This window comes from Felis catus, chromosome E2, assembly GCF_018350175.1.
Source record: "Felis catus isolate Fca126 chromosome E2, F.catus_Fca126_mat1.0, whole genome shotgun sequence".
NCBI classification, from domain to species: Eukaryota; Metazoa; Chordata; class Mammalia; order Carnivora; family Felidae; genus Felis; species Felis catus.
Window position 1 is genome coordinate 6,650,616 of NC_058382.1, and position 22,224 is coordinate 6,672,839.

The 22,224-nt window shown below is 41.9% G+C and overlaps 2 protein-coding genes across 8 annotated transcripts in view; both read left to right on the forward strand.

Annotated features, from left to right (window-relative positions):
• The window catches only part of LOC102901153 (zinc finger protein 577), a 52,732-nt gene that overhangs the window by 16,504 nt on the left and 14,004 nt on the right, over window positions 1-22,224 (forward strand). For 2 of the 7 annotated variants that reach the window (XM_045046249.1, XM_045046250.1), the window contains exon 5: window positions 16,284-16,379. In XM_045046249.1, coding sequence (XP_044902184.1) covers window positions 16,284-16,379 — 96 coding nt within the window. Of the gene's footprint in view, window positions 1-2,185; window positions 3,960-16,283; window positions 16,380-17,226; window positions 17,531-22,224 lie in introns of those variants that run through there. The other 5 variants (XM_045046248.1, XM_045046245.1, XM_045046246.1 and 2 more) reach the window with 5 other exon arrangements.
• LOC101092973 (zinc finger protein 260-like) overlaps window positions 16,358-22,224 on the forward strand; it is a 40,886-nt gene continuing 35,019 nt past the window's right edge. The window contains exon 1 of the mRNA XM_045046214.1: window positions 16,358-16,379. The gene's annotated coding sequence lies outside the window, so the exon portion shown is untranslated. The remainder of the gene's footprint in view (window positions 16,380-22,224) is intronic.

Sequence of the window (22,224 nt, forward strand, 5' to 3'; positions counted from 1 at the left end):
TATGCAGGTGGAATGAGAGGGGAAAGGTTTAGTAACAAGGGATTTTGACTCTTTTGCCTCAATAATCTTGGGATAAGATTCCGTAGATCCTGCATTCTGATTTTCCAATTTCAGCCCTTTCTTATGAAAACCTCCGTTGTTTATATGTTTGGTCAGCCTTTGTTTGATGTTTCTGGATGGGATTTTCATATTCTCTTTGCATATCACTCTCCCAAAACTCTGAAGACTTGGAATCCATGAAATTCTTGTCCAGGGCCTTCCGCTTTCTCTGTCCATTACCTCATCTGGTTCTGTGTAGTCCAAATGTTTAAGTACTGTTTATGTACTCAACTTAAAATTGTTATCTGAAGTCTGGAACTTTCTCCACACTCCTAGATCTAACCGGATACTTCATATTTGTTCTTGAATGTTTGTCTCAGACCTGATGCATCCCTCAAAACGGAACGCTTGATTCCCCACACATACCAAACCTAACTCCCTGATTTTCCTCATCGTATTAAATGGCACCAGCACCCTACACAAATACTTAAGCCACATATCGAGGAGCTATCTTCAGTGATTCCCTTTTCTTCTTCTAGCACTCACTCTTGACTGAGCCTTCTCTTTTCCTCCTGTCACTCTTTCCCTTCTCTGTACTATGTCCTTGTTTTTGTACATTTCTCTAACTCCATTGTAGTCAGTCGCACTGAAGCTGCTGTTTGTTACCTCTTTTGAGCGGGGGAGAGGCAGACAGAGTCAGGGAGAGAAAGAATCCCAAGCAGGCTCCACACTCAGCACAGATCCCGGCACAGGACTCCGTCTCACAACCGTAAGATCACGACCTGAGCCAATATCGAGTTGGACGCTTAACCTACTGAACCATCCAGGTTCCCCAGAAGGTGCTGTTACCTCTTGCCTGAACTCTGCTGTAGATTCTTGTGTATTCTTTCAATATTTTCACCTCTCCAGTTCATTCTTCATGCAACAGCCATGTGGCATTTGGAAATACCAATTCAGAATGGGTTGTATTCCTGCCGGAAAATGTTTGGTGGCTTCTGGCCATCGCTCTTATCATAAAATCCAGTTTTTTTAAACTTTTTTTTTTTTAATGTTTATTTATTGTGTGTGAGAGAGAGAGCACACATGTGCATGCAAGCAGGGGAGGGGCAGAGAGAGGGGGAGATAGAATTCCAGGCGGGCTGCGTGTTGTCAAGTGCAGAGCCCAATGCGGGGTCTTGAACCCATGAACCTTGAGATCACGACCTGAGCCAAAATCAAGAGTTGGATGCTTAACCAAATGAGCCACCACCCAGGCACCCCGATAGAAAATCCAGTTTCTAACAAAGTCTCCCTACATCATGTATATGGTCTCAGTTCTGCCTCCCTTTCCAAACTTACCTGTTTCTACTTCACTCAAGCCAAGGACATAGTCGAGGTGCACCAGCCTCTCTTATTTTATTTGATCATGCCTAAGTTTTTCTGCTTCTGAGTTTTTGCATTGGTTGTTCCTTTTTGGAATGTTATTCATTGAGTTATCTGTATAACACCGCTCATTCTTACCCTGTGATGTCACCTTAACTTCCTTGTCTCATGGATGATTATTTTATCTAAGACTAACCTACTACTACTCTGTCACCTTCTTCATACACACTGTTTTGCACGTTCTGTAATTTTTTTATTTCTTTGGTTACTTCTTGATCCTCCCTTCCCCCCATCTTTTTCTCTGTCTCGTTACTAGAATGACAGCTCCACAGAGACAGAATATATAAGTTGCCTTAGTGTGACCAATATATTGTAATTCTAATATTCAAACATAGTATGGTAATATTCTGATATCATATTCTAATGTATTCCCAAACACCAGCGCATTCAGTGTTTGTTGGATGAAAGGATCCATCCCCTCCGTCTTCTTTTGTTCTGTTCCAGTCATGGTGTGGTTCTGTTTTTACTTGTCTCCATTTTGCAAGGTCCTATTTGGAGAGAAGCCCAAGTTATATTTATTCATTGTAGACTGTCCATTGTTGTTTCTAAAGTACGTGTTTTTCCTTTTGCTGTTTTATAGTGTTGTTTTTTTCTCACAGAGCACAGGGTACATTTCTCTTAGACTTCGATCTTAGAGCTAGCCCAAACCATGGCTTTTTTTTTTTTTTTAACCTTCTTTTCCCCCTAAAATTATCATGGATGTTTTCATTGTTCTTTTTCCTAGAAGAAATATGGGAGATTGACCATATGCAGTGGCACCCAGAAAACCAAAACGAGATTAAAACTTTGGAAAGATGTCAGCAAAATTATGCACTTGGAAATAATTTCAATTTATGCAAAAGTCTTGTTCCTTTAACACAAAGACACAATAAATTTGGTTCACATTGTAAAGGTTTAAAATCACATTTAGGTTTTGTTCTCCAGAATAGAAGATATGCAGGAGAAGAGCCTGATGAGTTTAGTGGATATGGGAAATCCTCTGTCTACATCCAACAGGATACAACTCTTACTGGAATTAAATGCACTAAATCACAGCTCGGTGAACATCAAAAAACTTACGCAGAAGAGAAACCACATGAATGCAGTGAGTGCGGTAAGGTCTTCTCCAGGAAGGCACAGCTCATTAGACATCAGAGAACTGAAAGGGGAGAAAAGCCCCATGGATGCAGTGAATGTGGGAAGACATTCATGAGGAAGATTCAGCTCACTGAACACCAGCGAATTCATACTGGAGAGAAGCCCCATGAATGTAATGAATGTGGAAAAGCGTTCTCTAGGAAGTCACAGCTTATGGTACATCAGAGAACTCACACAGGAGAGAAACCCTATGGATGCAGTGAATGTGGAAAAGCCTTCAGCAGGAAGTGCCGGCTCAATAGACACCAGCGATCTCACACTGGAGAGAAACTCTATGGATGCAGCGTGTGTGGGAAGGCCTTTTCCCAGAAGGCATACCTCATTGCACATCAGAGACTTCACACAGGAGAGAAGCCTTATGAGTGCAGTGAATGTGGAAGAACTTTCTTTTTTAAGTCAGACCTGACCAAGCATCAGAGAATTCATACAGGAGAGAAACCTTATGAATGCAGTGAGTGCGAAAAAGCCTTCAGGAGCAAGTCAAAGCTCATTCAGCATCAGCGAACTCATACTGGAGAGAGGCCGTATGCATGCAGTGAATGTGGCAAAGCCTTTGCCCACATGTCAGTCCTCATGAAACATAAGAAAACTCATGCAAGAGAGAAAACTATAAATTCACTGAAAGTGGAGAAACCTTCCTCAGGGAGTCATAGCTCTTTATACGTGAGTAAACTTGCCCAGGAGCAAAACCAGATGAACACGGTGCCTGTGGAAATACCTTCTTCGGGAACTCGGCCCTTGTTAAACCTCAGTGAGCTCCTTGGGGGTAGAAATGTAGTGTTTTTGGGACAGCCTTTTCTAAGAAGTCAGGCCTCAGTAAGTAATCTGGAATTTTCACAAGGAATATGTCTTGCAAATGCAGTGAATGTGACCACACCTTCTGTAATAAATTATGTTTTATATGTTACAGACATTGTGTAAGAAAGAAAATCCTCTGGTACCAGGATCTATCTGATACTAGAAAAGCCTTTAGCAAGAATCCTCCACACATTCTATGTGAGAGCTCATTTTGGGCAGAAATGCTATGGAGGCAGCAGTGGTGGAGGCTACGTCTGTGAGAATTCAGACTTATTAAATATCCATGAAAGCCCAGTCCACAGAAATGCAGCTATTGTGGGGAACCCGTTTCCCGGAGATGATTATCTCCATTGCTCTCAAAGAATTCCCACAGGACCAGAACATGAGGAAAGAATGTGATGATGTTTTCAATGATAAGTTGTACCTAATCACATGCCAGAGAAGTGTAGAAAGATATTAGAGACACTGAATACAGACAGCATTTTTAGTAAAATGTGGAAGAACTCATAGGAAAGAGAGACCCCTGAATGCAATAAAAGATGGAAATTCTGTCACCAAACTAACTAATGTGTCACAATTTTATACCTTGGGAATGAATCTGGGAAAGACTTCTCTAATAAATGAAATCTTGGGCACCAGGAATTGCGTTATGTAGCAAAAACCTATGAATATGATGAATGTGGAGATACAAGTGTAGTAGTTTCTTATCGCTGCTGTAACAAATTCCCATAAATGTGTTGGCTTAAAATAACAGAGATGTATTATCTTATAGTTCTGGAGGTCTGAAGTCTGAAATGCATCTCACTGGGCTCAGAGCAAGGGGTTGGCAGGACTGCATTTCTTTCTGGAGGCTCCAGGGAGAACCTGTTCTCTTTGTCCTTCCAGTTTCTAGAAGCTGCCCAAATCTGTGGCTTGCAGGTCCCTTCCACCTCAAAGCCAGCAATGGCCAGTCAACTCCTCCATCACTCTGGCACTGCCTCCTGCCTCCCTCTCCCACATTTAAGGACCCGTGTGACTACATTGGGCCCACCCAGATAATCCAGGATAACCTTCCTATTTAAAATCAGCTAATTAGCAACCTTAACTCCACCTAACTACCTTGATTCTCCCTTGCCTTATTCTCTGACATATTCACAGGTCCTGGAGATTAAGATGTGGATATCTTTGGGGGGCCATTATCCTGCCTATTGCAGACCACCATCTGTCACCCAGTGATTTGTGTCCATACCACATGGAAAATACATTCGCTCTATCCCAGCACCTCCAAATGTCGCAAACTATTAACAGCACCAACTCAAAGTCCAAAACTCCCACCTAAATCTTATCAGCTCAAAAGCTCTAAATCAAGCATTGGGTGAGGCTCTGCATACAGATTGTCCTGAGGCACAATTCCTCTCTTGACTGTGAGCCTGTGAAACTCCAGATACGAGTCACATGGCCCTAAAATACCCAATTGCGTCTTTTACTTCAAATGCCCTGTGCCCTATAGCATAACGTATTTACAGGTTCTGGGGATTAGGACATGAATGTCTTTGGGAGATCATTTTGTCTACCACAAAAACATTACATTTCAGAGAATTCATACTACAGTAAATTCCTACCTAGCCATTAAATAAATGTAGAGAAGCATGTTCTCAGAGAAGTAATTGTCTTTAGTTATCATGGTCCAAATACAGTAACTTTTTTCCCTGAAATCAAGGAATCTTACACTTGTGTCATTAGATGTGATCACCGTGGAATGCTCTTGAAATATGTAAATCAAGTGATACACTGGAGAAGAACTAAATGTTTTAAAGGAACATGAGATTTATGTGCTGCAGATGTTGCCAAACGTATGTTTGTATCTATTCTGAAATTGTATAAATTATCCCGTTCTGAGTATGGTACTCCATACCACACCTAAGTGTGAGAATTTTTCACAGCCAATTCCAACAGCCCTTTTTCTTTAACAGTAAATGTTTAATGTATATACCCTCATTAAATAATGAAAAATACTGAAATGGACTGTATTACAGAATGGAAAATAATAAGGGGCGCCTGGGTGGCGCAGTCGGTTAAGCGTCCGACTTCAGCCAGGTCACGATCTCGCGGTCTGTGAGTTTGAGCCCCGCATCGGGCTCTGGGCTGATGGCTCAGAGCCTGGAGCCTGTCTCCGATTCTGTGTCTCCCTCTCTCTCTCTGCCCCTCCCCCGTTCATGCTCTGTCTCTCTCTATCCCAAAAATAAATAAACATTGAAAAAAAAAATTAAAAAAAAAAAAGAAAATAATAGAAAAATACAGGAATGGACTGCAGACATAGGGTAATAGGGACATCAGGACAGCTGTCTCTCAGAAAGGAAACAAATGAAGGAAGCCTTACTATTGCCCTCAGCTTATAGCCTGGAGAGAGTTTCCATTCTGCAGCACAGGGAGAGGGAATCTAATCAGATCCTGACAGTCTGTGAACTGAGACAGTTTAGAGTTCGGGGAATTCAAAGCGACTCAAGTTCATGGGGCAGATCACAGGAGAGGACAGAGCTGCACCCAGGGTGAGAGAGTGCCCCCATAGGATTTTCAGTTGTGAGCAGCACATATATGTGCGGAAACTCCCAGGGCTGGAGAAAGAACCACTGGAAATGAACAGGCAGAACCATCCTTGGAGGTTGCACACGTGGGGAATAATTTGTGTTTCCAACAGCCGGAATGGAAACCCCTCCTAGCATCGGGAGAATCACAGTGGGACTTCAGAAAAATAGTGACTCTACTGGGTGATTCACGTTGGCTCTAGACTAAAGGCTGCTCTGAACCCTCCTGACAAAGTAGAAAGGCAAGCGGCTACCAACGCAAACTGTTTCCAAGTAATTTAACTCCTTCCCAGACCAAAGCCCAGTAGTATTTAAAGAATAGAAAGGAATCCCATCGACCAACAATGTCAAACTCAGTGTCTGGCATCTAGTCAAAACCTACCCAGGGATGCAAATAAAAACAAAAACAGGAAAACAGGACCTGTAAACGTGAAGAAAAGTCAATAGAGACCCAGAGTTGGCATGGGTGACAGAATTAACAGAAAATGATGTTAAAAACAGCCATTGTAAGTGTTCTGTATGCTCAAGAAGGTGGTGTCAAGTGGATTATAAGAATTATAATTTCCTGGGGTTTCTCTCCACGGGAGCAAAGGGATAGATGCCCAGCCTGGTCACTGGAGCCCCTAGCCCCAGGTTGTTCAGCCTCGCAGGAAGAGGCCAGAAGATCATTTCCATCAGTGAGGACCAGGTCCTGTGAGGAGGAGACCCAGACCCAGCTGAAGTTGGGGAGTGTAGTTTGACCTCCGTCTAGTCCGTCTTTGGTTTTTGTGGGAACTGAGGCACCTGTGCACGGCCACAGGTTTCTGGAAAGTGTGGTTTGGGGTGCATGGTCTTCCTAGTTACGGGCTGGTGCTTCTTGGCTGTTTGGCTGCCACGGGGGTTCTGGCACATGTAGTTCGTCTGCCTTTGTCTGTTTTTCTTCACATGAGAATTTGGCCTGGGTCCAAGCGGTTGTTGAAGAGGGTGCCTGTCAGAATCTTATCAAAGACCACTGGGGCTTTTGTATGCAGCATGTGAGGGAACTGGCTTTCCGTGGGTCAGTTCCAAACTCATCCTGTGGCTCAGCTTGGGCAAGGTCAGATCTTGGTAGGTCCGTCCTGCTGTATGGCTGGGGTAAGAGATGGCACTAGACAGCTCCTTTGTTGTGTGGGAGGCATTCACCCTTGTTCCTCCGGGTTCTAGGTGGCTAGATGGACCCCGTGTTGGGAGCTTGGGAGGGGAATTTGATTGTGGGTCCTACTGAACCTTACTATACCTTCTATCCCACCCCTTCCCCTCCTGGTCCCCAGAAAAACTTGGAGTGTCTTTGTGTTCTGTGGGGTGTCTTGTCCTAGCCTCCTCTTACCTGCTGTGTCACCACGAACAAAAAACTTCTAGAACAGTGTCTGCCATGCAGTGCCTTGAGGACTAAGCAAGCAACTTTCAAATAGTATTCTTATGAATGAGATGATTTAGGCAGAAAGAAATTTGATTTACACACTTTAGAACATACAACAATCTGTACACATTTATAGATTCTACCTACTTTGTCTTGATTTCCAGCCTAGAGCTTCAGTCTCTAGATTTTAGAACCTGCCAGACCTCAGAGGAGAAGTCCAGAATCAGCTACCCTACAACAAGTTGTCTGGTGCTGGTTTGGTACAGGGGAGGATTTACTCCAGGTTTGCCCTTTTCTGTGTTTGTAGGTTTGTTTTAGGGGCGAAGGTAGAAGACTAGAGATTCCTAGTTGCTGTGTGGGCTGATTAGTCCCCTGTCTGAGGCTGTCTTCCTAACCTTAGCTTTGTGCTTTTGAGGGTTCATCCTTCATGAAAAGAGGGGAGTTGAGTAATTGTCAAAACCCTAAAAGCTAGCCTCTCATTGAAATGTCTCCTTTAGGGGCGCCTGGGTGGTTCAGTCCGTTAAGCGGCCGACTTCGGCTCAGGTCATGACCTCATGGTTTGTGGGTTTGAGCCCTGCGTCGGGCTCTGTGCTGACAGCCTGGAGCCTGCTTCAAATTCTATGTGTGTGTCTCTCTCTATTCTTCCCCTGCTCGCGCTCTGTCTCTCTCTGTCTCTCTCCCTCTCAAAAATAAACATTTTTTAAAAATGGCTCCTTTATCCTTGGTCAGCGCTCTCTTGTCAGATGTTCAGAACCAGAAAAGACAATTGACTAAAAATGCTGGCCATTTCCTAAGAACAAAAGAAAGGTCCTGGTGGGTTTTTGTTTGTTTCTGTGTTTTGCCTTCATTCTCATGGGTTTGCAGAGGCATGTAAAAATAATTATCAAATGGAAACATACGCTTTCCTAAATTCAGAATTTAAGGAAAAATAAGCCATAACATTAAGATTAGGACAAAGGTAGAATAGGGAAATGTAGACCATAGAGTTCACTTAAAGGAATACTGGTGAATAGATACGTAAGAATGTATGATGTATGTAAGTTGAATTACAAATACTTTTTAAGATTTTATTTTTAAGTATCTCCATGCTCAACGTGGGGCTCAGACTCAACCCCAGGATCAAGAGTCTCACACTCTACTGACTGAGCCAGCCAGGTGCCCCAAATTACAAATACTTTCTAATCTTTCCATTATCAATAATGTGTTAGTTTTCTCTTGCCCAAAAAATTCTCACAAACTTTTATAATGCAAATTTATTATCCCACAGAGGTTTGGATTGGCTTGGCTAATTTCTCTGCCCTGAATTCCATAAGACTGAAATCAAGGTGTGGACCCACAGGGCTTTTTAAAAAATGTTTTTATTTATTTTTTTTTTGAGAGAGAGAGAGAGAAAGCGTGAGCGAGCGGGGGAGGGGCAGAGAAAGAGGGAGACACAGAATCTGAACCAGGCTCCAGGCTCTGAGCTGTCAGTACAGAGCCCAGTGCGGGGCTTGAACTCATGAACCGTGAAATCATGACCTGAGCTGAAACCAAGAGTCAGATACCTGACCAACTAAGCCACCCAGCCACCCCGACATTTTATCTTATGAATTTGGTAGATTCACTCATAAATTTTGTAGTTTCTGTAGGCTTTCTTGGGTTTTCTTTATACAGAATCCTGTTGTCTGCAAATAACAATATTCTTTTCTGATATTTAAGCCTATTATTTTTCATGTCTTATCACGCTGTGAGGTCCTCTAGTATGATGTAGAGTATGGGAGTGAACATTTTGTCTCATTCTCAGTCTTAAAGGAAAAGTGCATTTTGCACATGGAATGGTTGTGAATTTTGGTGCCTCAAGGACAGACTGTGCTGGGTTGAATGGTATGTCTTGTTTTTATTATTGTTGTTGATTTTATTGTTATTATTTTAGTGGTAGCTATAGAGCTCACAGTGTGACATCTTTTAATTCATCAAGGTTGACTTAGAATTGATATTGTGCCGTTTTACACTATTCATTTCACACATGACACCTTACCTTTCCTACTTCACACTTGTAATTCACACATTCCACGTCACACTTCCAAAAATGTAATAACCTAAGGGCCATATAATTCCTTTTAGGTCCACACCTTGTCTTTTGAGCTATTGTTGTCCCGCTTTTTAGTTTTTTATTGTTATAAGCCCACCTTACAGTGTTAATTATTTTGTACTAAGGCAATAAACGGTGAGATAGTAAATATTTTCAGCTTTGCTGGCTATACAGTCTCTATCACATCTGTTCAATGATCTCTTCTAGAGCAAAAGCATTCAGAGATATGTAAACAAATAGATGTGGCTATGTTCCAATAAAACTTAATTTACAGAAGTAGTCAGGGAGCTGAATTTGGCCCATGGACCTCGCTTCTAAACAATTCACCCTTTAAGGAAAGTAAGAAGAATATCTTATTATTTACCATATCTGGTGTTGACTACTTTCTACTGATTGGAGTTTTCAACTAGAAAATTTTCTTTCAGCCTGAAAACATCCTTTAGGATTTCATTTGTGCAGATCTTTCAGCAGTGAATTCTCTCAGATTTTGCTTATTTAAAAATGTATCTCCAGTGGCTCTGTGGTGTAATGTGTAGTGCATTGGACTTCTAGTGACGAAAATGTCTTTATTTCGCACTGCTTTTAAAATAATATTTTCCCTGAGGATAGAATTCTGGGTTAACAGTGCTTGTTTGTTTGTTTGTTTATTGGTCACTTTATTTTAATAATTTTTTTTTATTTTTTTAAGTTTATTTATTTTTGAGACAGAGAGAGACAGAGCATGAACGGGGGAGGGGAAGAGAGAGAGGGAGACGCAGAATCGGAAGCAGGCTCCAGGCTCTGAGCCATCAGCCCAGAGCCCGACGCGGGGCTCGAACTCACGGACCGCGAGATCGTGACCTGAGCTGGTCAGACGCTTAACCGACTGAGCCACCGAGGCGCCCCAAGGGTCACTTTAAAGATGTGATTAAAGTATCTTCTGACCTCCCAGAATTGTTTCTGGTTAGAAGTCAGCAATCATTCCTATCGCTATTTCTCAGTATATAATGTGCCTTTTTTCCCCCTCTGACTCTTTTCAAGATTTAGTTTTTATCTTTGGTTTTCAGCAGCTTCAGTATGATGTGCCTGAAATGTGCTTTGTCATTAAAAGATATCATATTTTCCTTTTAATGTCTTTAGGGTTAGTAGTGTTGATTAATTTTTCATCACTTTGTTTTAGTTTCTCTTTTGTTAATCAGTCTCCCTATGGCTTTACCAATTTCAATTTTCTTGTTTATCAGTTTCCTACTCATTTGTTTTTAGCATGTTTAGTTTGTTTGCTGTTTTTCCCCCTAGCCTCATAAAGTGGCAATTAGATCATTGATTTTACACCTTTCTCTTTTACCTATAACCACTGGTAGGCTGCATTTATGTTATGTAGACCTTATCAGTATAACTGCCAAGCACACACAATGATTTTTTTAATTTTTAAAAAAATATTCTTTTTTTTTTTTTGAGAGAGAGACAGCATGAGTGGGGGAGGGGCAGAGAGAGACAGGGAAACACAGAGTCTGAAGTAGACTCCAGGCTCTGAGCTGTCAGCCCAGAGCCTGATGCAGGGATCAAACTTGTGAACTGGGAGATCATGAGCTGAAGTCAGATGCTTAACCAACTAAGCCACCCAGGCACCTCTAATTTTTTTTATTTGTTTTTGAAAAAGAGAGAGAGAGAGAGAGACATGGAGGGAGGGAGGGAGGGAGAGGGAGAGGGGCAAAGAGGGGGACAGAGGATCCAAAGCAGGCTCTGTGCTGACAGCAGAGAGCCCGATGCAGGGCTCGAACCCACCAGCTGTAAGATCAGGACCCGACCTGAAGTTGGATGCTCAACCAACTGAGCCACCCAGGCACCCCCAGAATGATATTTTTAAAGTGGGCCATGGTTTTGAGAATTGGTAAAGATTAGTCATGCCTGGTAATAACCCACTTTGTCAATATTTTCCTTCCTAGTTAGTGCTTTTTGCATCTTGTATATGAAATCTTTGCATATCCCATCATAATCGATGAGTCTTGTAAGTTTTTCCCTAGAAATTTGAATACTTCATTGTTTATATTTAGGCCTGTGATCCATCCTGTATTTACTTTTCGGTATGTGTGAGGTGGGAGTGAAAATCTTGCCCCCTCCCCGTATAGTTATCCAATTGAACAGCTGTTGTTGAAAAGACCATTATTTTTCCCCTACTGAATTACATTGGCATCTTGTCATAAAATAGGTAATTTTGTATACTGAGTCGTCTTTCTGGGATCTTTGTATTTTTTTCTATTGTTGTGTTTACTATCCTCGTACTAATAATACTACCATATCTTGATTACTATAGGTTTTTATGTATTAAGTCTTAAAATCTGTGAGGGTTATCCTCTCCAGGTTTTTTCTTCTTCAACATTGCCTTGGATATTCCAAGTCTTTTCTACATCTGTATACAGTTTAGAATTGACCTCTATGTTTCTTACTCTCTCCTTTGCATTTCAGGCTGGAGGTTTAGATCTCTATTCCAATATACTAATTCTTCATCTGTATCTGTTCAGCTATTAAATTGTCAATTAGGTCACCAGTTTTAGTTACTATATACACTATATACAGTCAATTCTTATTATTGACAATAGTTACATTCTGTAAAGTCACCATGAACACTGATTACCAAATATTGAACAATTGCTCCTAGGAGAAATATGGGTTAGATTCCTGTGAGCCCCTGGTCACAACATTTTCGTCAAGCAATGCATAACCTTGGTTTTTGTGTGCTTATGTTTAAAGACACCTTATTTAACATATATCATTAATTTATTGATATAAATCTCATGACCAACTACATTATAACTCATGCCTATACAGAGCTTATCTAACACATATATTTTCTCCATAAGGGGCATCACTGCCTTACTGCCTTATTGCACTTAGGAACATTAAACAGTTTTTCAGCACGTGCTTGGGGACCATTTCAAATAGCAAAATCACTAAGAAAAAAGCAAAAACTTGGGGGAAAAAACCCAAAAACAATGGCATTAAATAGACCATGAAAAGGACCCTGGTTTACAGTATGAGAACTGAAACAAGAAGGCAGGACATCATTTTGTTCAAACTCAACTGGGAATATACCCAAGGGGGCAATTCCAATTACCCACTGCTCAAATGACTCTTCGCTCCCTGCAGAATTTCACTGTGACTGTTGATATTGAGGTTACAATGAAATATTAGCAGGTAGGTGAATTCACAGTCAAGAAACCCTCTGTGACTAATGAGGGTTGACTGTACACTTGACCCCTTGAACAACAATGGGTTTGAACTGCGTGGATCCGTCACATTTCTCTAACATCCTTTATTGAAGGACTACAGTATTTAAACATATACAAAATATGTGTTAATGGTTTATGTTATTGGTAAGGCTTCTGGTCAACATTAGGCCATTAGTAGGTAAGTTTTTGGGGGGTCAAAAGTTATACATGGATTTTTGACTGCATAAGGGGTTGCTGCCTCTAACCCTCACATTGTTCAAGGGTCCACAGGTTCATATACATCTGAATAGTCATTAAAAATTTTTTTATGAGAGCCTGGGTTGCTCTGTCATTGAGTGTCTAACTTTGGCTCAGATTAGGATCTTGCAGTTCGTGGGTTCAAGGCCCAAAGTCTTGCTTGGGATTCTCTCCCCCCACCCCTTCTCTCTCTCTCTCAAAATAAATAAATAAACTTAAAAAAAAATAGGGGTGCCTGGGTGGCTCAGTCAGTTAAGCCTCTCACTTCAGCTTAGGTTATGATCTCACTGTTCATGAATTTGAGCCCTGTGTCGGGCTATGCGCTGACAGCTCACAGCCTGGAGCCTGTTTTGGATTCTGTGTCTCCTTCTCTGCCCCTCCGCCACTCACACTCTGTCTCTCTCTCAAAAATAAATAAACATTAAAAAAAAATTAAGGGCACCTGGGTGGCTCAGTCGGTTGAGCGTCTGACTTCGGCTAAGGTCATGATCTCACAGTTCGTGGGTTCGAGCCCCACATCGGGCTCTGTGCTGACAGCTCGGAGCCTGGAGTCTGCTTCGGATTCTGTGTCTCCTTCTCTCTCTGCCCCTTCCCTGCTCACGCTCTGTCTCTCTCTCTCTCAAAAATAAACAAGTGTTAAAAAATAAAATAAAATAAAAAATTTTAATATATTTAAAACATTTTTTAAGTTAGTTCATTTATTTATTTATTTACGTATTTAGAGGCCACAAGTGAGTGAGGGGCAGAGAGAGAGGGAGTGAGAGAGAAGCAGGGCGTGTGCTCACCCGAAGTGGGGCTCAAGCTCACCCGATGCAGAGCTCGAACTCCTGAACTGTGAGATCATGACCTGAGCTGAAGTCCGATGCTTAACCGACAGCCACTCAGCCACCCTTGAGTTTATTTATTTTTAGAGAGAGAAGAGTGTGCACGCATGAGTGAGAGCAGGGGGTTGGGCAGAAAGAGAAGAGAGAAAAAAGAGAGAATCCCAAGCAGTCTCTGAATGCTGTCAGCACAGAGCTCAATGTGGGACTCAAACTCATAAACTGTGAGATCATGACCCGAGCTGGAATCAAGAGTTAGATGATGGGGCGCCTGGGTGGCTCAGTCAGTTAAGTGTCCAACTTTGGTGCAAACCATGATCTCACGGTTCACGAGTTTGAGCCCCATGTCAGGCTCTGTGCTGATGGCTCAGAGCCTGGAGCCTGCTTCAGATTCTGTGTCTCCCAACCTCTCTGCCCCTCCCCTGCTCATGCTCTGTCTCTCTCAAAAATAGTAAATAAATATTTAAAAAAAAGGGTTGGATGCTTAATCAACTGAGCCACCCAGGAGCCCCAAGATTTTATTTATTTTTAATTATTTTTAATGTTTGTTTATTTTTGAGACAGAGAGAGACAGAGCATGAATGGGGGAGGGGCAGAGAGAGAGGAAGACACAGAATTGGAAGCAGGCTCCAGGCTCTGAGCCATCAGCCCAGAGCCCGACGCGGGGCTCGAACTCACGAACCGCGAGATCGTGACCTGAGGTGAAGTCAGACGCTCAACCGACTGAGCCACCCAGGCGCCCCAAGATTTTATTTTTAAGTAATCTCCACACCCAAATTGGGGCTCAATCTCACAACCCTGAAATCAAGAGTCACATAGTCTTCCAACTGAGCCAGCCAGGCGCCCTGAATGGTCATTTTAATAATATCTCATTCTTTCCTCATATTTTGGATGTGTTATTTCTCAATATATTACAACATACTAATGGCCCATGCTGATAATTAATGCATGTGCAGTCATTTCATGTCTGATTCCGTGTTCTCTCTGTTGATACATGTTTCCCTGAAACTGTGCATCGTGATAGATGTTAACTAGACTTACTGTGACAGTCATCTCACAGATCTTTTGCAAATCATTATGTTGCACACCTGAGACTGATATAATGTATGTCAATTATACCTCAATAAAAATAAATGAAAGGTAGTGTTTAGTTGGAAACAAGATAAAAGGTCCTTGAGGGCTACTTGCTGTGTTTTTATGTTAGCACTTTGCTCTCTACCTTTTAAGTAGATGTTAAAAATGTTTTTCAGAGGGGCGTGTGGGTGGCTCAGTAGGTTAAGTGTCCTACTCTTGATTTTGGCTCCAGTTGTGCACCTTACGGTCATGAGATTGAGCCCTGTGTCAGGCTCTACTCTGACATCAAGGACTCTGTTTAGGATTCTCTCTCCCCCTCTCTCTGCCCCTCCTCTGTGTCCCCGTGCCTGTGGGTACACCTCCCTCCCTTTCTCTGTCTCTCTCTCTCTCAAAATAAACACTAAAAATGTTTTTCAGGGGCGCCTGGGTGGCTCAGTCAGTTGAGCGTCCGACTTCAACTCAGGTCGTGATCTCGCGGTCCGTGTGTTCGAGCCCCGCGTCGGGCTCTGGGCTGATGGCTCGGAGCCTGGAGCCTGTTTCCGATTCTGTGTCTCCCTCTCTCTCTGCCCCTCCCCCGTTCATGCTGTGTCTCTCTCTGTCTCAAAAATAAATAAATGTTAAAAAAAATTAAAAAAAAATGTTTTTCAGAGATTTCTATTTCAGGGATATTTTACCTGTAGGATTTAAGTATTCCTTTCAAAAACTTCGAATTTACTTATTTATTTTTTAAAGTAGGCTCCACATTGATCTCACAACCCTGAGATTATGAGTCACATGCTCTACCCACTGGGCCAGCCAGGTGCCCCCCAAACTTCTAATTTATTGGATTAATTGATAGTTAAGTGCACAATTGCAATATATTTTTTAAATTGAAATATATTTGACATATAACATCATATAAATTTAAGGTGTGTAACATGTTGATTTGACACACCTATGTATTATAATATGGGAAGGCAGATTTAATGGCATTTTATTTCTTACCATAATGAATAATGAAAAGTATTACACAAAAACATAGCCTTTGTAAGGTATGGTAAAAACAACCGAAACATATACCTAGAGATCTTTCTCACGACAGTAACGATCACCACAAATTGAAGAAGAATGTGTTATTATAGGGATTCGTGTCATTTAAGGATGTATCTGTGGACTTCACTGGGGATGAGTGGTGCCATCTAGTTCTGCTCAGAAGAATCTATACCAGGATATGATGTTGGAGAATTATAGCAACCTGTGACAGCAGTTCAAGATGATTGCCCTGTGTCAATCAGAGTGTCACAGACAGTAGCCTTTCCTTTTTCATTTGCCCTGGCTTCCAAAGAGCTTCAACATACTGGACTTTAGTTTATAGGCAATAGAGTCTTAATCTGTCTTCTGTTCCCAGACAGAATTTATGTGCTGTCACCTTCAATAGATCCTTAATCTGCCAGAGTGGAAGTATGTCAGTTCCTGAGACCTTGTGCTTTTCCTGGGTATCCCCCACCCAGTCAGATTATAAGTGTCCAAGTCTTTGTCGTTTCCCATGAACAGGCTATCCAGCTACCAACCCACATATGATCCTTAATTTCGAGCACGGAGGGAAGCCATGGAGCATAGAAGATGAACTGCAATGTCAGTACTCTTCAGGTAAGTGAGCAGCTGAGAACCAGGAAGCTGTGAGACTTTGAAAGTAAAGTAGTTGCCCATGAGGGGATGACCCCTTCCAAATGTGTTTAACAAGGCCAGGGCAGAACGTTAAAGATCATTGCAAATACCTAAGTCATTAGCGAGGCTCTCATTTGCCTGGTGTTTCAAGGGAGATGCACCTCTTGTTCTCTCTTTTGGGTTGTTTCATATTCAGGAGGAAGTTTTCTTTGCAGCTTGCAGACTTCCTTCTCCTCTTCTGCTTCCTGCCTGGCAATGTCCCTCCCTGTGTTCTCCGCAGCTCTTGTTTTCACCTCTCTCCCCTGACTGAACAATGTCACAATTCACCTAGTTAACACCGAAGCCTTTTATCCAGGGATCTGGTTTTTGGATTTCTGTGGGCCATGTGAAAAATGTATCAAAACAAGCGAGAAGTGGGGCGCCTGGGTGGCTCAGTCGGTTAAGCGTCCGACTTCAGCCAGGTCACGATCTCGCGGTCCGTGAGTTCGAGCCCCGCGTCAGGCTCTGGGCTGATGGCTCAGAGCCTGGAGCCTGCTTCCGATTCTGTGTCTCCCTCTCTCTCTGCCCCTCCCCCGTTCATGCTCTGTCTCTCTCTGTCCCAAAAATAAATAAACGTTGAAAAAAAAAAATTAAAAAAAAAAATTAAAAAAAACAAGCGAGAAGTTGGGAATGTTGACCACAGTGGTATTCTCTAAATATGGTATTAGAGCTTTGGGAAGGTTCACTGTCTATAGCATGGAGAACTAGAGAAGAATCAGTACGAGAGAATAACTATGCTTATCTTGCAGTGAGAAGCCGAAGGTCCCTAAATTTAACCTGCTTCTCCCAGGTATTTGTTCAAGACTTAAGTTGGCATCTTTCCTTGGGCATCGTTTGCACCTGATGGATGGACTTACTTCATCCTCTGGGCATCTTCTAAAGTCTCCAGAGTCAGAGAGCATGAAGCTTCATCCTTGCCCATTTCCATCATTTGCTCTCAGTGGTTTCATTCATTTTCATGGACTTAAGAATACCATTTATGTGCTGATGACCCCCAAATGTTTGTTTGTAGGCCAGACCTTCTTTTATCCATGCACATTGACCTAGATATTTCATTTCTGCATTTGGAGACTTAATAGCTGCTTCAAACATCATGTCACCTGGTTCCTCTTTTCACTTACACCACAAATCCAATCCATAAGCGACTTCAGTCTATACTTTCTCCTTATTGTATCTGGAGGTCCTCCACTCCTTTCTGTAACTAATGTTTCACCCAACGCCCAACGTTCATCGTCTCTTTCCAAAATTAATATAGTTTTCTTGAAAATGCTCTCACTTCTTTACTCTTGCTTCTCTCTGTTCGCCACATAACAGCCAGATTTTTTTTGTGTGTGTCTGATTTTATTGCTTGTTTTTAAAAGTAATAGGGGGAGCCTGGGTGGCTCAGTTGGTCGAGCGTCTGACTTTGGCTCAGGTCATGATCTCACAGTGTGTGGGTTTGAGCCCTGCGTTGGGCTCTGTGCTGACAGTTCAGAGCCTGGAGCTGTTTCAGATTCTGTGTCTCCCTCTCTCTCTGCACCTCCTCCACTTACACTCTGTCTCTTTCAGAAATGAATAAACATTAAAAAAAAAAAAGTAATAGAAGTCAGTTTTTCCAGCCTTTCACCCTCCAAATTCATGGACACAGAAACAAACAAACTTTATAAATCTGGATTTATAAAGATACCACGATCTGACAGTTACTTGGGTAGGAAGAAATGGGTATGGAAGTTAATTAAGCCATCATATAGAAAGAATGATCTTCTGAGTTAGAGAATAGAGGGAAATATCTAAAGTATAATCCAAGAAAAATCCTGTATGCAATAGTAGATCTTTACCAATTTTCACAAGCATAGTCCACAATCCTAAAAATAGTGTTTACGTAGCAATACTTAAGACCTTATTAGTGTGATAACGGATATATACACACAGGATGACATTCTTAAAGAGAAAATCAGGACATGTCACCTGTCTCCCACCGTTACCTTGAATGGCATCTTGCAACTATTAGTATAATATCTTAATTCTTTCCAGGATCCTCCCACATGTGAGCATTTCCTGACTCTTGCCCAAATTTTTGCTTGCTTTTTTATGTAAAAATTTTTAATGTTTATTTATTTTTGAGAGAGAGAGACAGAGAATCCCAAGCAAGCTCTGAGCTGCCAGCGCAGAGCCCAACACAGGCCTCAAACTGATGAACTGTGAGATCATGACTTGAGCCGAAATCAAGAGTCGGACGCTTAACCGACTACCCAGGTGCCCCTAAAAATTTTTTTTAAGTATAGCATACACACACAAAAGTGTATAGATACAAGGGTCCGGCTCAGTTAATTTTTACAATCAGTATACTGTGTAACCAGCAGTAGATCAAAAGTACCAGAGTTCCATGCAAGATCCACTGTGTGAACATAAAATAATCTCTTCCACATTCAGGTGTTGTAAGTAATATTCCTATATATCTTTACATAGATGTCCTTTATTTTTTATTTTTCTCCATTTGAAAATGTTTATTTCTGAATAGTTTAACTCAATGAGAAATCCCAACATTATACACAAATTTCTTACACATTGTTTTTATAGGTTTCCCTAACTGGTAATATTCTACCACATTTGCTTTATCATAGTATATCTACCTATTATTCCATACATATGTACATACTGTTTTTCTGAACTCTTTACCCCTAAATATGTAAGTGTGTGTTTCCTAGGAACAAGTTAGTTTTTTCATATAAGCAAAATATTCAAAAAATTATCAAAAAAATACTCCAGGGGCGCCTGGGTGGCGCAGTCGGTTAAGTGTCTGACTTCAGCTCAGGTCACGATCTCGCGGTCCGTGAGTTTGAGCCCCGCATCAGGCTCTGGGCTGATGGCTCAGAGCCTGGAGCCTGTTTCCGATTCTGTGTCTCCCTCTCTCTCTGCCCCTCCCCCGTTCATGGTCTGTCTCTCTCTGTCCCAAAAATAAACGTTGAAAAAAAAAATTTTTTTTAATAAAAAATAAAAAAAAAATACTCCAAATCAGAATGCTGACATTGATGCAGAACTATTTCACAATATACAGAGCTTCCTCAAACTTTACTGATTTTCTCATTAATTTTTTTTATAGTAAATGAAATAAATTTTTTCTGGACCTTTCCTTATTATCTCGCTCATTCTGTTGTGGGTACACTGGCTTTCACCCAGAAGTCAGAGCTCACTAATTATCACCTAACTCCTTTAGGGAAGAAACCATATGGATGCAATGAATGTGCAGTGAACGCTTTTGAACCACTCATGACCGTGCTTCAGAGAACTCGTGCAGGAAGGAAATCCCATGAATGCACTGATTGTAGGAAAGCCTTTCCCAGTAAGGTGAAGCTAATAAGTAAAGCTACTCATCAGCAGATTCACACAAGGGAGAGACTGTTAGGGTGCAGTCAATGTCAAAAAGCCTTCGTTACAAAGTCAGCACTCAGCTGCCATCAGAAAACTCATCATAGAGAAGGGAAATCCTATGGATGCAATAAATGTGGGAAAGCTTTTCCTTGGAAGTCAAAACTCGAATTACATCAGAGAACTCATTCGGGAGAGAGACCTTTCAGATGCAGAGTATGTGATAAAGCCTTCATGGTTCAGACACATCTGACTGTACATCAGAGAACTCACACAGGAGAGAGACCATATGAATGCTTGGATTGTGAAAAAGCGTTCTCAAAAAAGGCTCAGCTCGTAATCCATCAGCGAATTCACACAGGAGAGAGACCATACAGATGCAGTCAATGTCAGAAAGCGTTCATTACAAAGTCAGCACTCGTCTATCATCAGAAAACTCGTCATAGTGAAGGAAAATCCTATGGATGCAGTAAATGTGAGAAAGCTTTTCCTTGGAAGTCAAAACTCGAATTACATCAGAGAACTCATTCGGGAGAGAGACCTTTCAGATGCAGAGTATGTGATAAAGCCTTCATGGTTCGGACACATCTCACTGTGCACCAGAGAACTCACACCGGAGAGAAACCATATGAATGCTTGGATTGTGAGAAAGCGTTCTCAAAAAAGGCTCAACTCATGGTTCATCAGCGCATTCACGCAGGAGAGAGACCCTATGAATGCAGTCAGTGTCAACAAGCCTTCATCCAGAGGTCAGATCTAACTAATCATAAGAAAACTCAGCATGCAATAGGGAAATCTCATGGATGCGGTGAATGTGGGAAGGTTTTGTCCTCTAAGTCAACTCTCGTTATACATCAGAGAACCCATACAGGTGAGAAGCCCTTCAAGTGCAGTGTATGTGATAAAGCCTTCACATCAAAGGCACATCTTATTGTCCACCAGAGAATTCATACAGGAGAGAAACCATATGAATGTTTGGATTGTGAGAAAGCCTTCTCCACTAAGGCACATCTTATGATTCACCAGCGAATTCACACAGGAGAGAGACCCTATGAATGCCGTGAATGTCAACAGGCTTTCATCCAGAAATCAGGTCTCACTAACCATATGCAAAATTGTCATGCAAGAGTGAAATCTCATGGCTGCAGTGAATGTGGAAAGGTTTTGTCCTGTAAGTCAACTCTCATTATACATCAGAGAACCCATACCGGTGAGAAGCCTTTCAAATGTAACGTATGTGATAAAGCCTTCACGGCTAAATCGTATCTCACTGTCCATCAGAGAATTCATACAGGAGAGAGACCATATGAATGCTCTGATTGTAAGAAAGCATTTGCTACTTTGTCAACTCTCATAGGTCACCGGAGAACTCACACAGGAGAGAGGCCCTATGGATGCAATGAATGCCAAAAAGCCTTCTTTCGGAAGTCAGCTGTTCTTAATCATCAGCAAACTCAGCATAGAGGAAAAGTGTCTATGCAGTGACCATAGGAACATGAGAAATAGGTTTTGATGAGTCAGTCCTCTCTGTTCAGAGAACTCATTCAGAATAGAAATGCCATGAATGCTGTGATTATAGTAGACCTTTCTGAAACTTCAATAGGAAGTAAACCTTATAGATGCAAGGAAAGTTGTAAGCCTTTCATCTGAAGACTCCTCTCAGTATACCACAGGGATCTCACCAAAAGAGAGAAACATTATAAATGCAGTGATTGTCAAAAATTTCATTTGGGGGCCTCTGGGTGGCTCAGTCAGTTAAGCGTCAGACCAGCCTAGGTCATGATCTCGCCATTCCAGAGTTCGAGTCCCACGTTGGGCTCTGTGCTGACAGCTCAGAGCCTGGAGTCTGTTTTAGATTCTGTGCCTCCCTCCCCCCCTCAAAAGTAAACAAACATTTAAAAAATGTCATTTGGAAGACGCTGTGCATTTAGGAGGCAATACCTGTGGGATGCAGGGAAAGTGGGAAATCAATTTCAAATCATTTTCAATTTTTTTTTTCAACGTTTTTTATTTATTTTTGGGACAGAGAGAGACAGAGCATGAACGGGGGAGGGGCAGAGAGAGAGGGAGACACAGAATGGGAAACAGGCTCCAGGCTCTGAGCCATCAGCCCAGAGCCTGACGCGGGGCTCGAACTCACGGACTGCGAGATCGTGACCTGGCTGAAGTCAGACGCTTAACCGACTGCGCCACCCAGGCGCCCCTCAAATCATTTTCAAAGCACATTTGTTATACTTTAGGGTACTCGTTCAGGAGAGGGACCCTAGAGTTGCAGTGAGTGCAGAAAAGCCAAGGAAAATCACATCTCATTGTACATAAAAATTACAGGAAGGTTGTGATAAAGGACTTACCATTCTCTGGAAAGTCAGACTCGTTGACCATCTTGTGCAGGAGAGAAACACTGTGAATGTGATACAGTCCTCCAATTAATGCATATCTT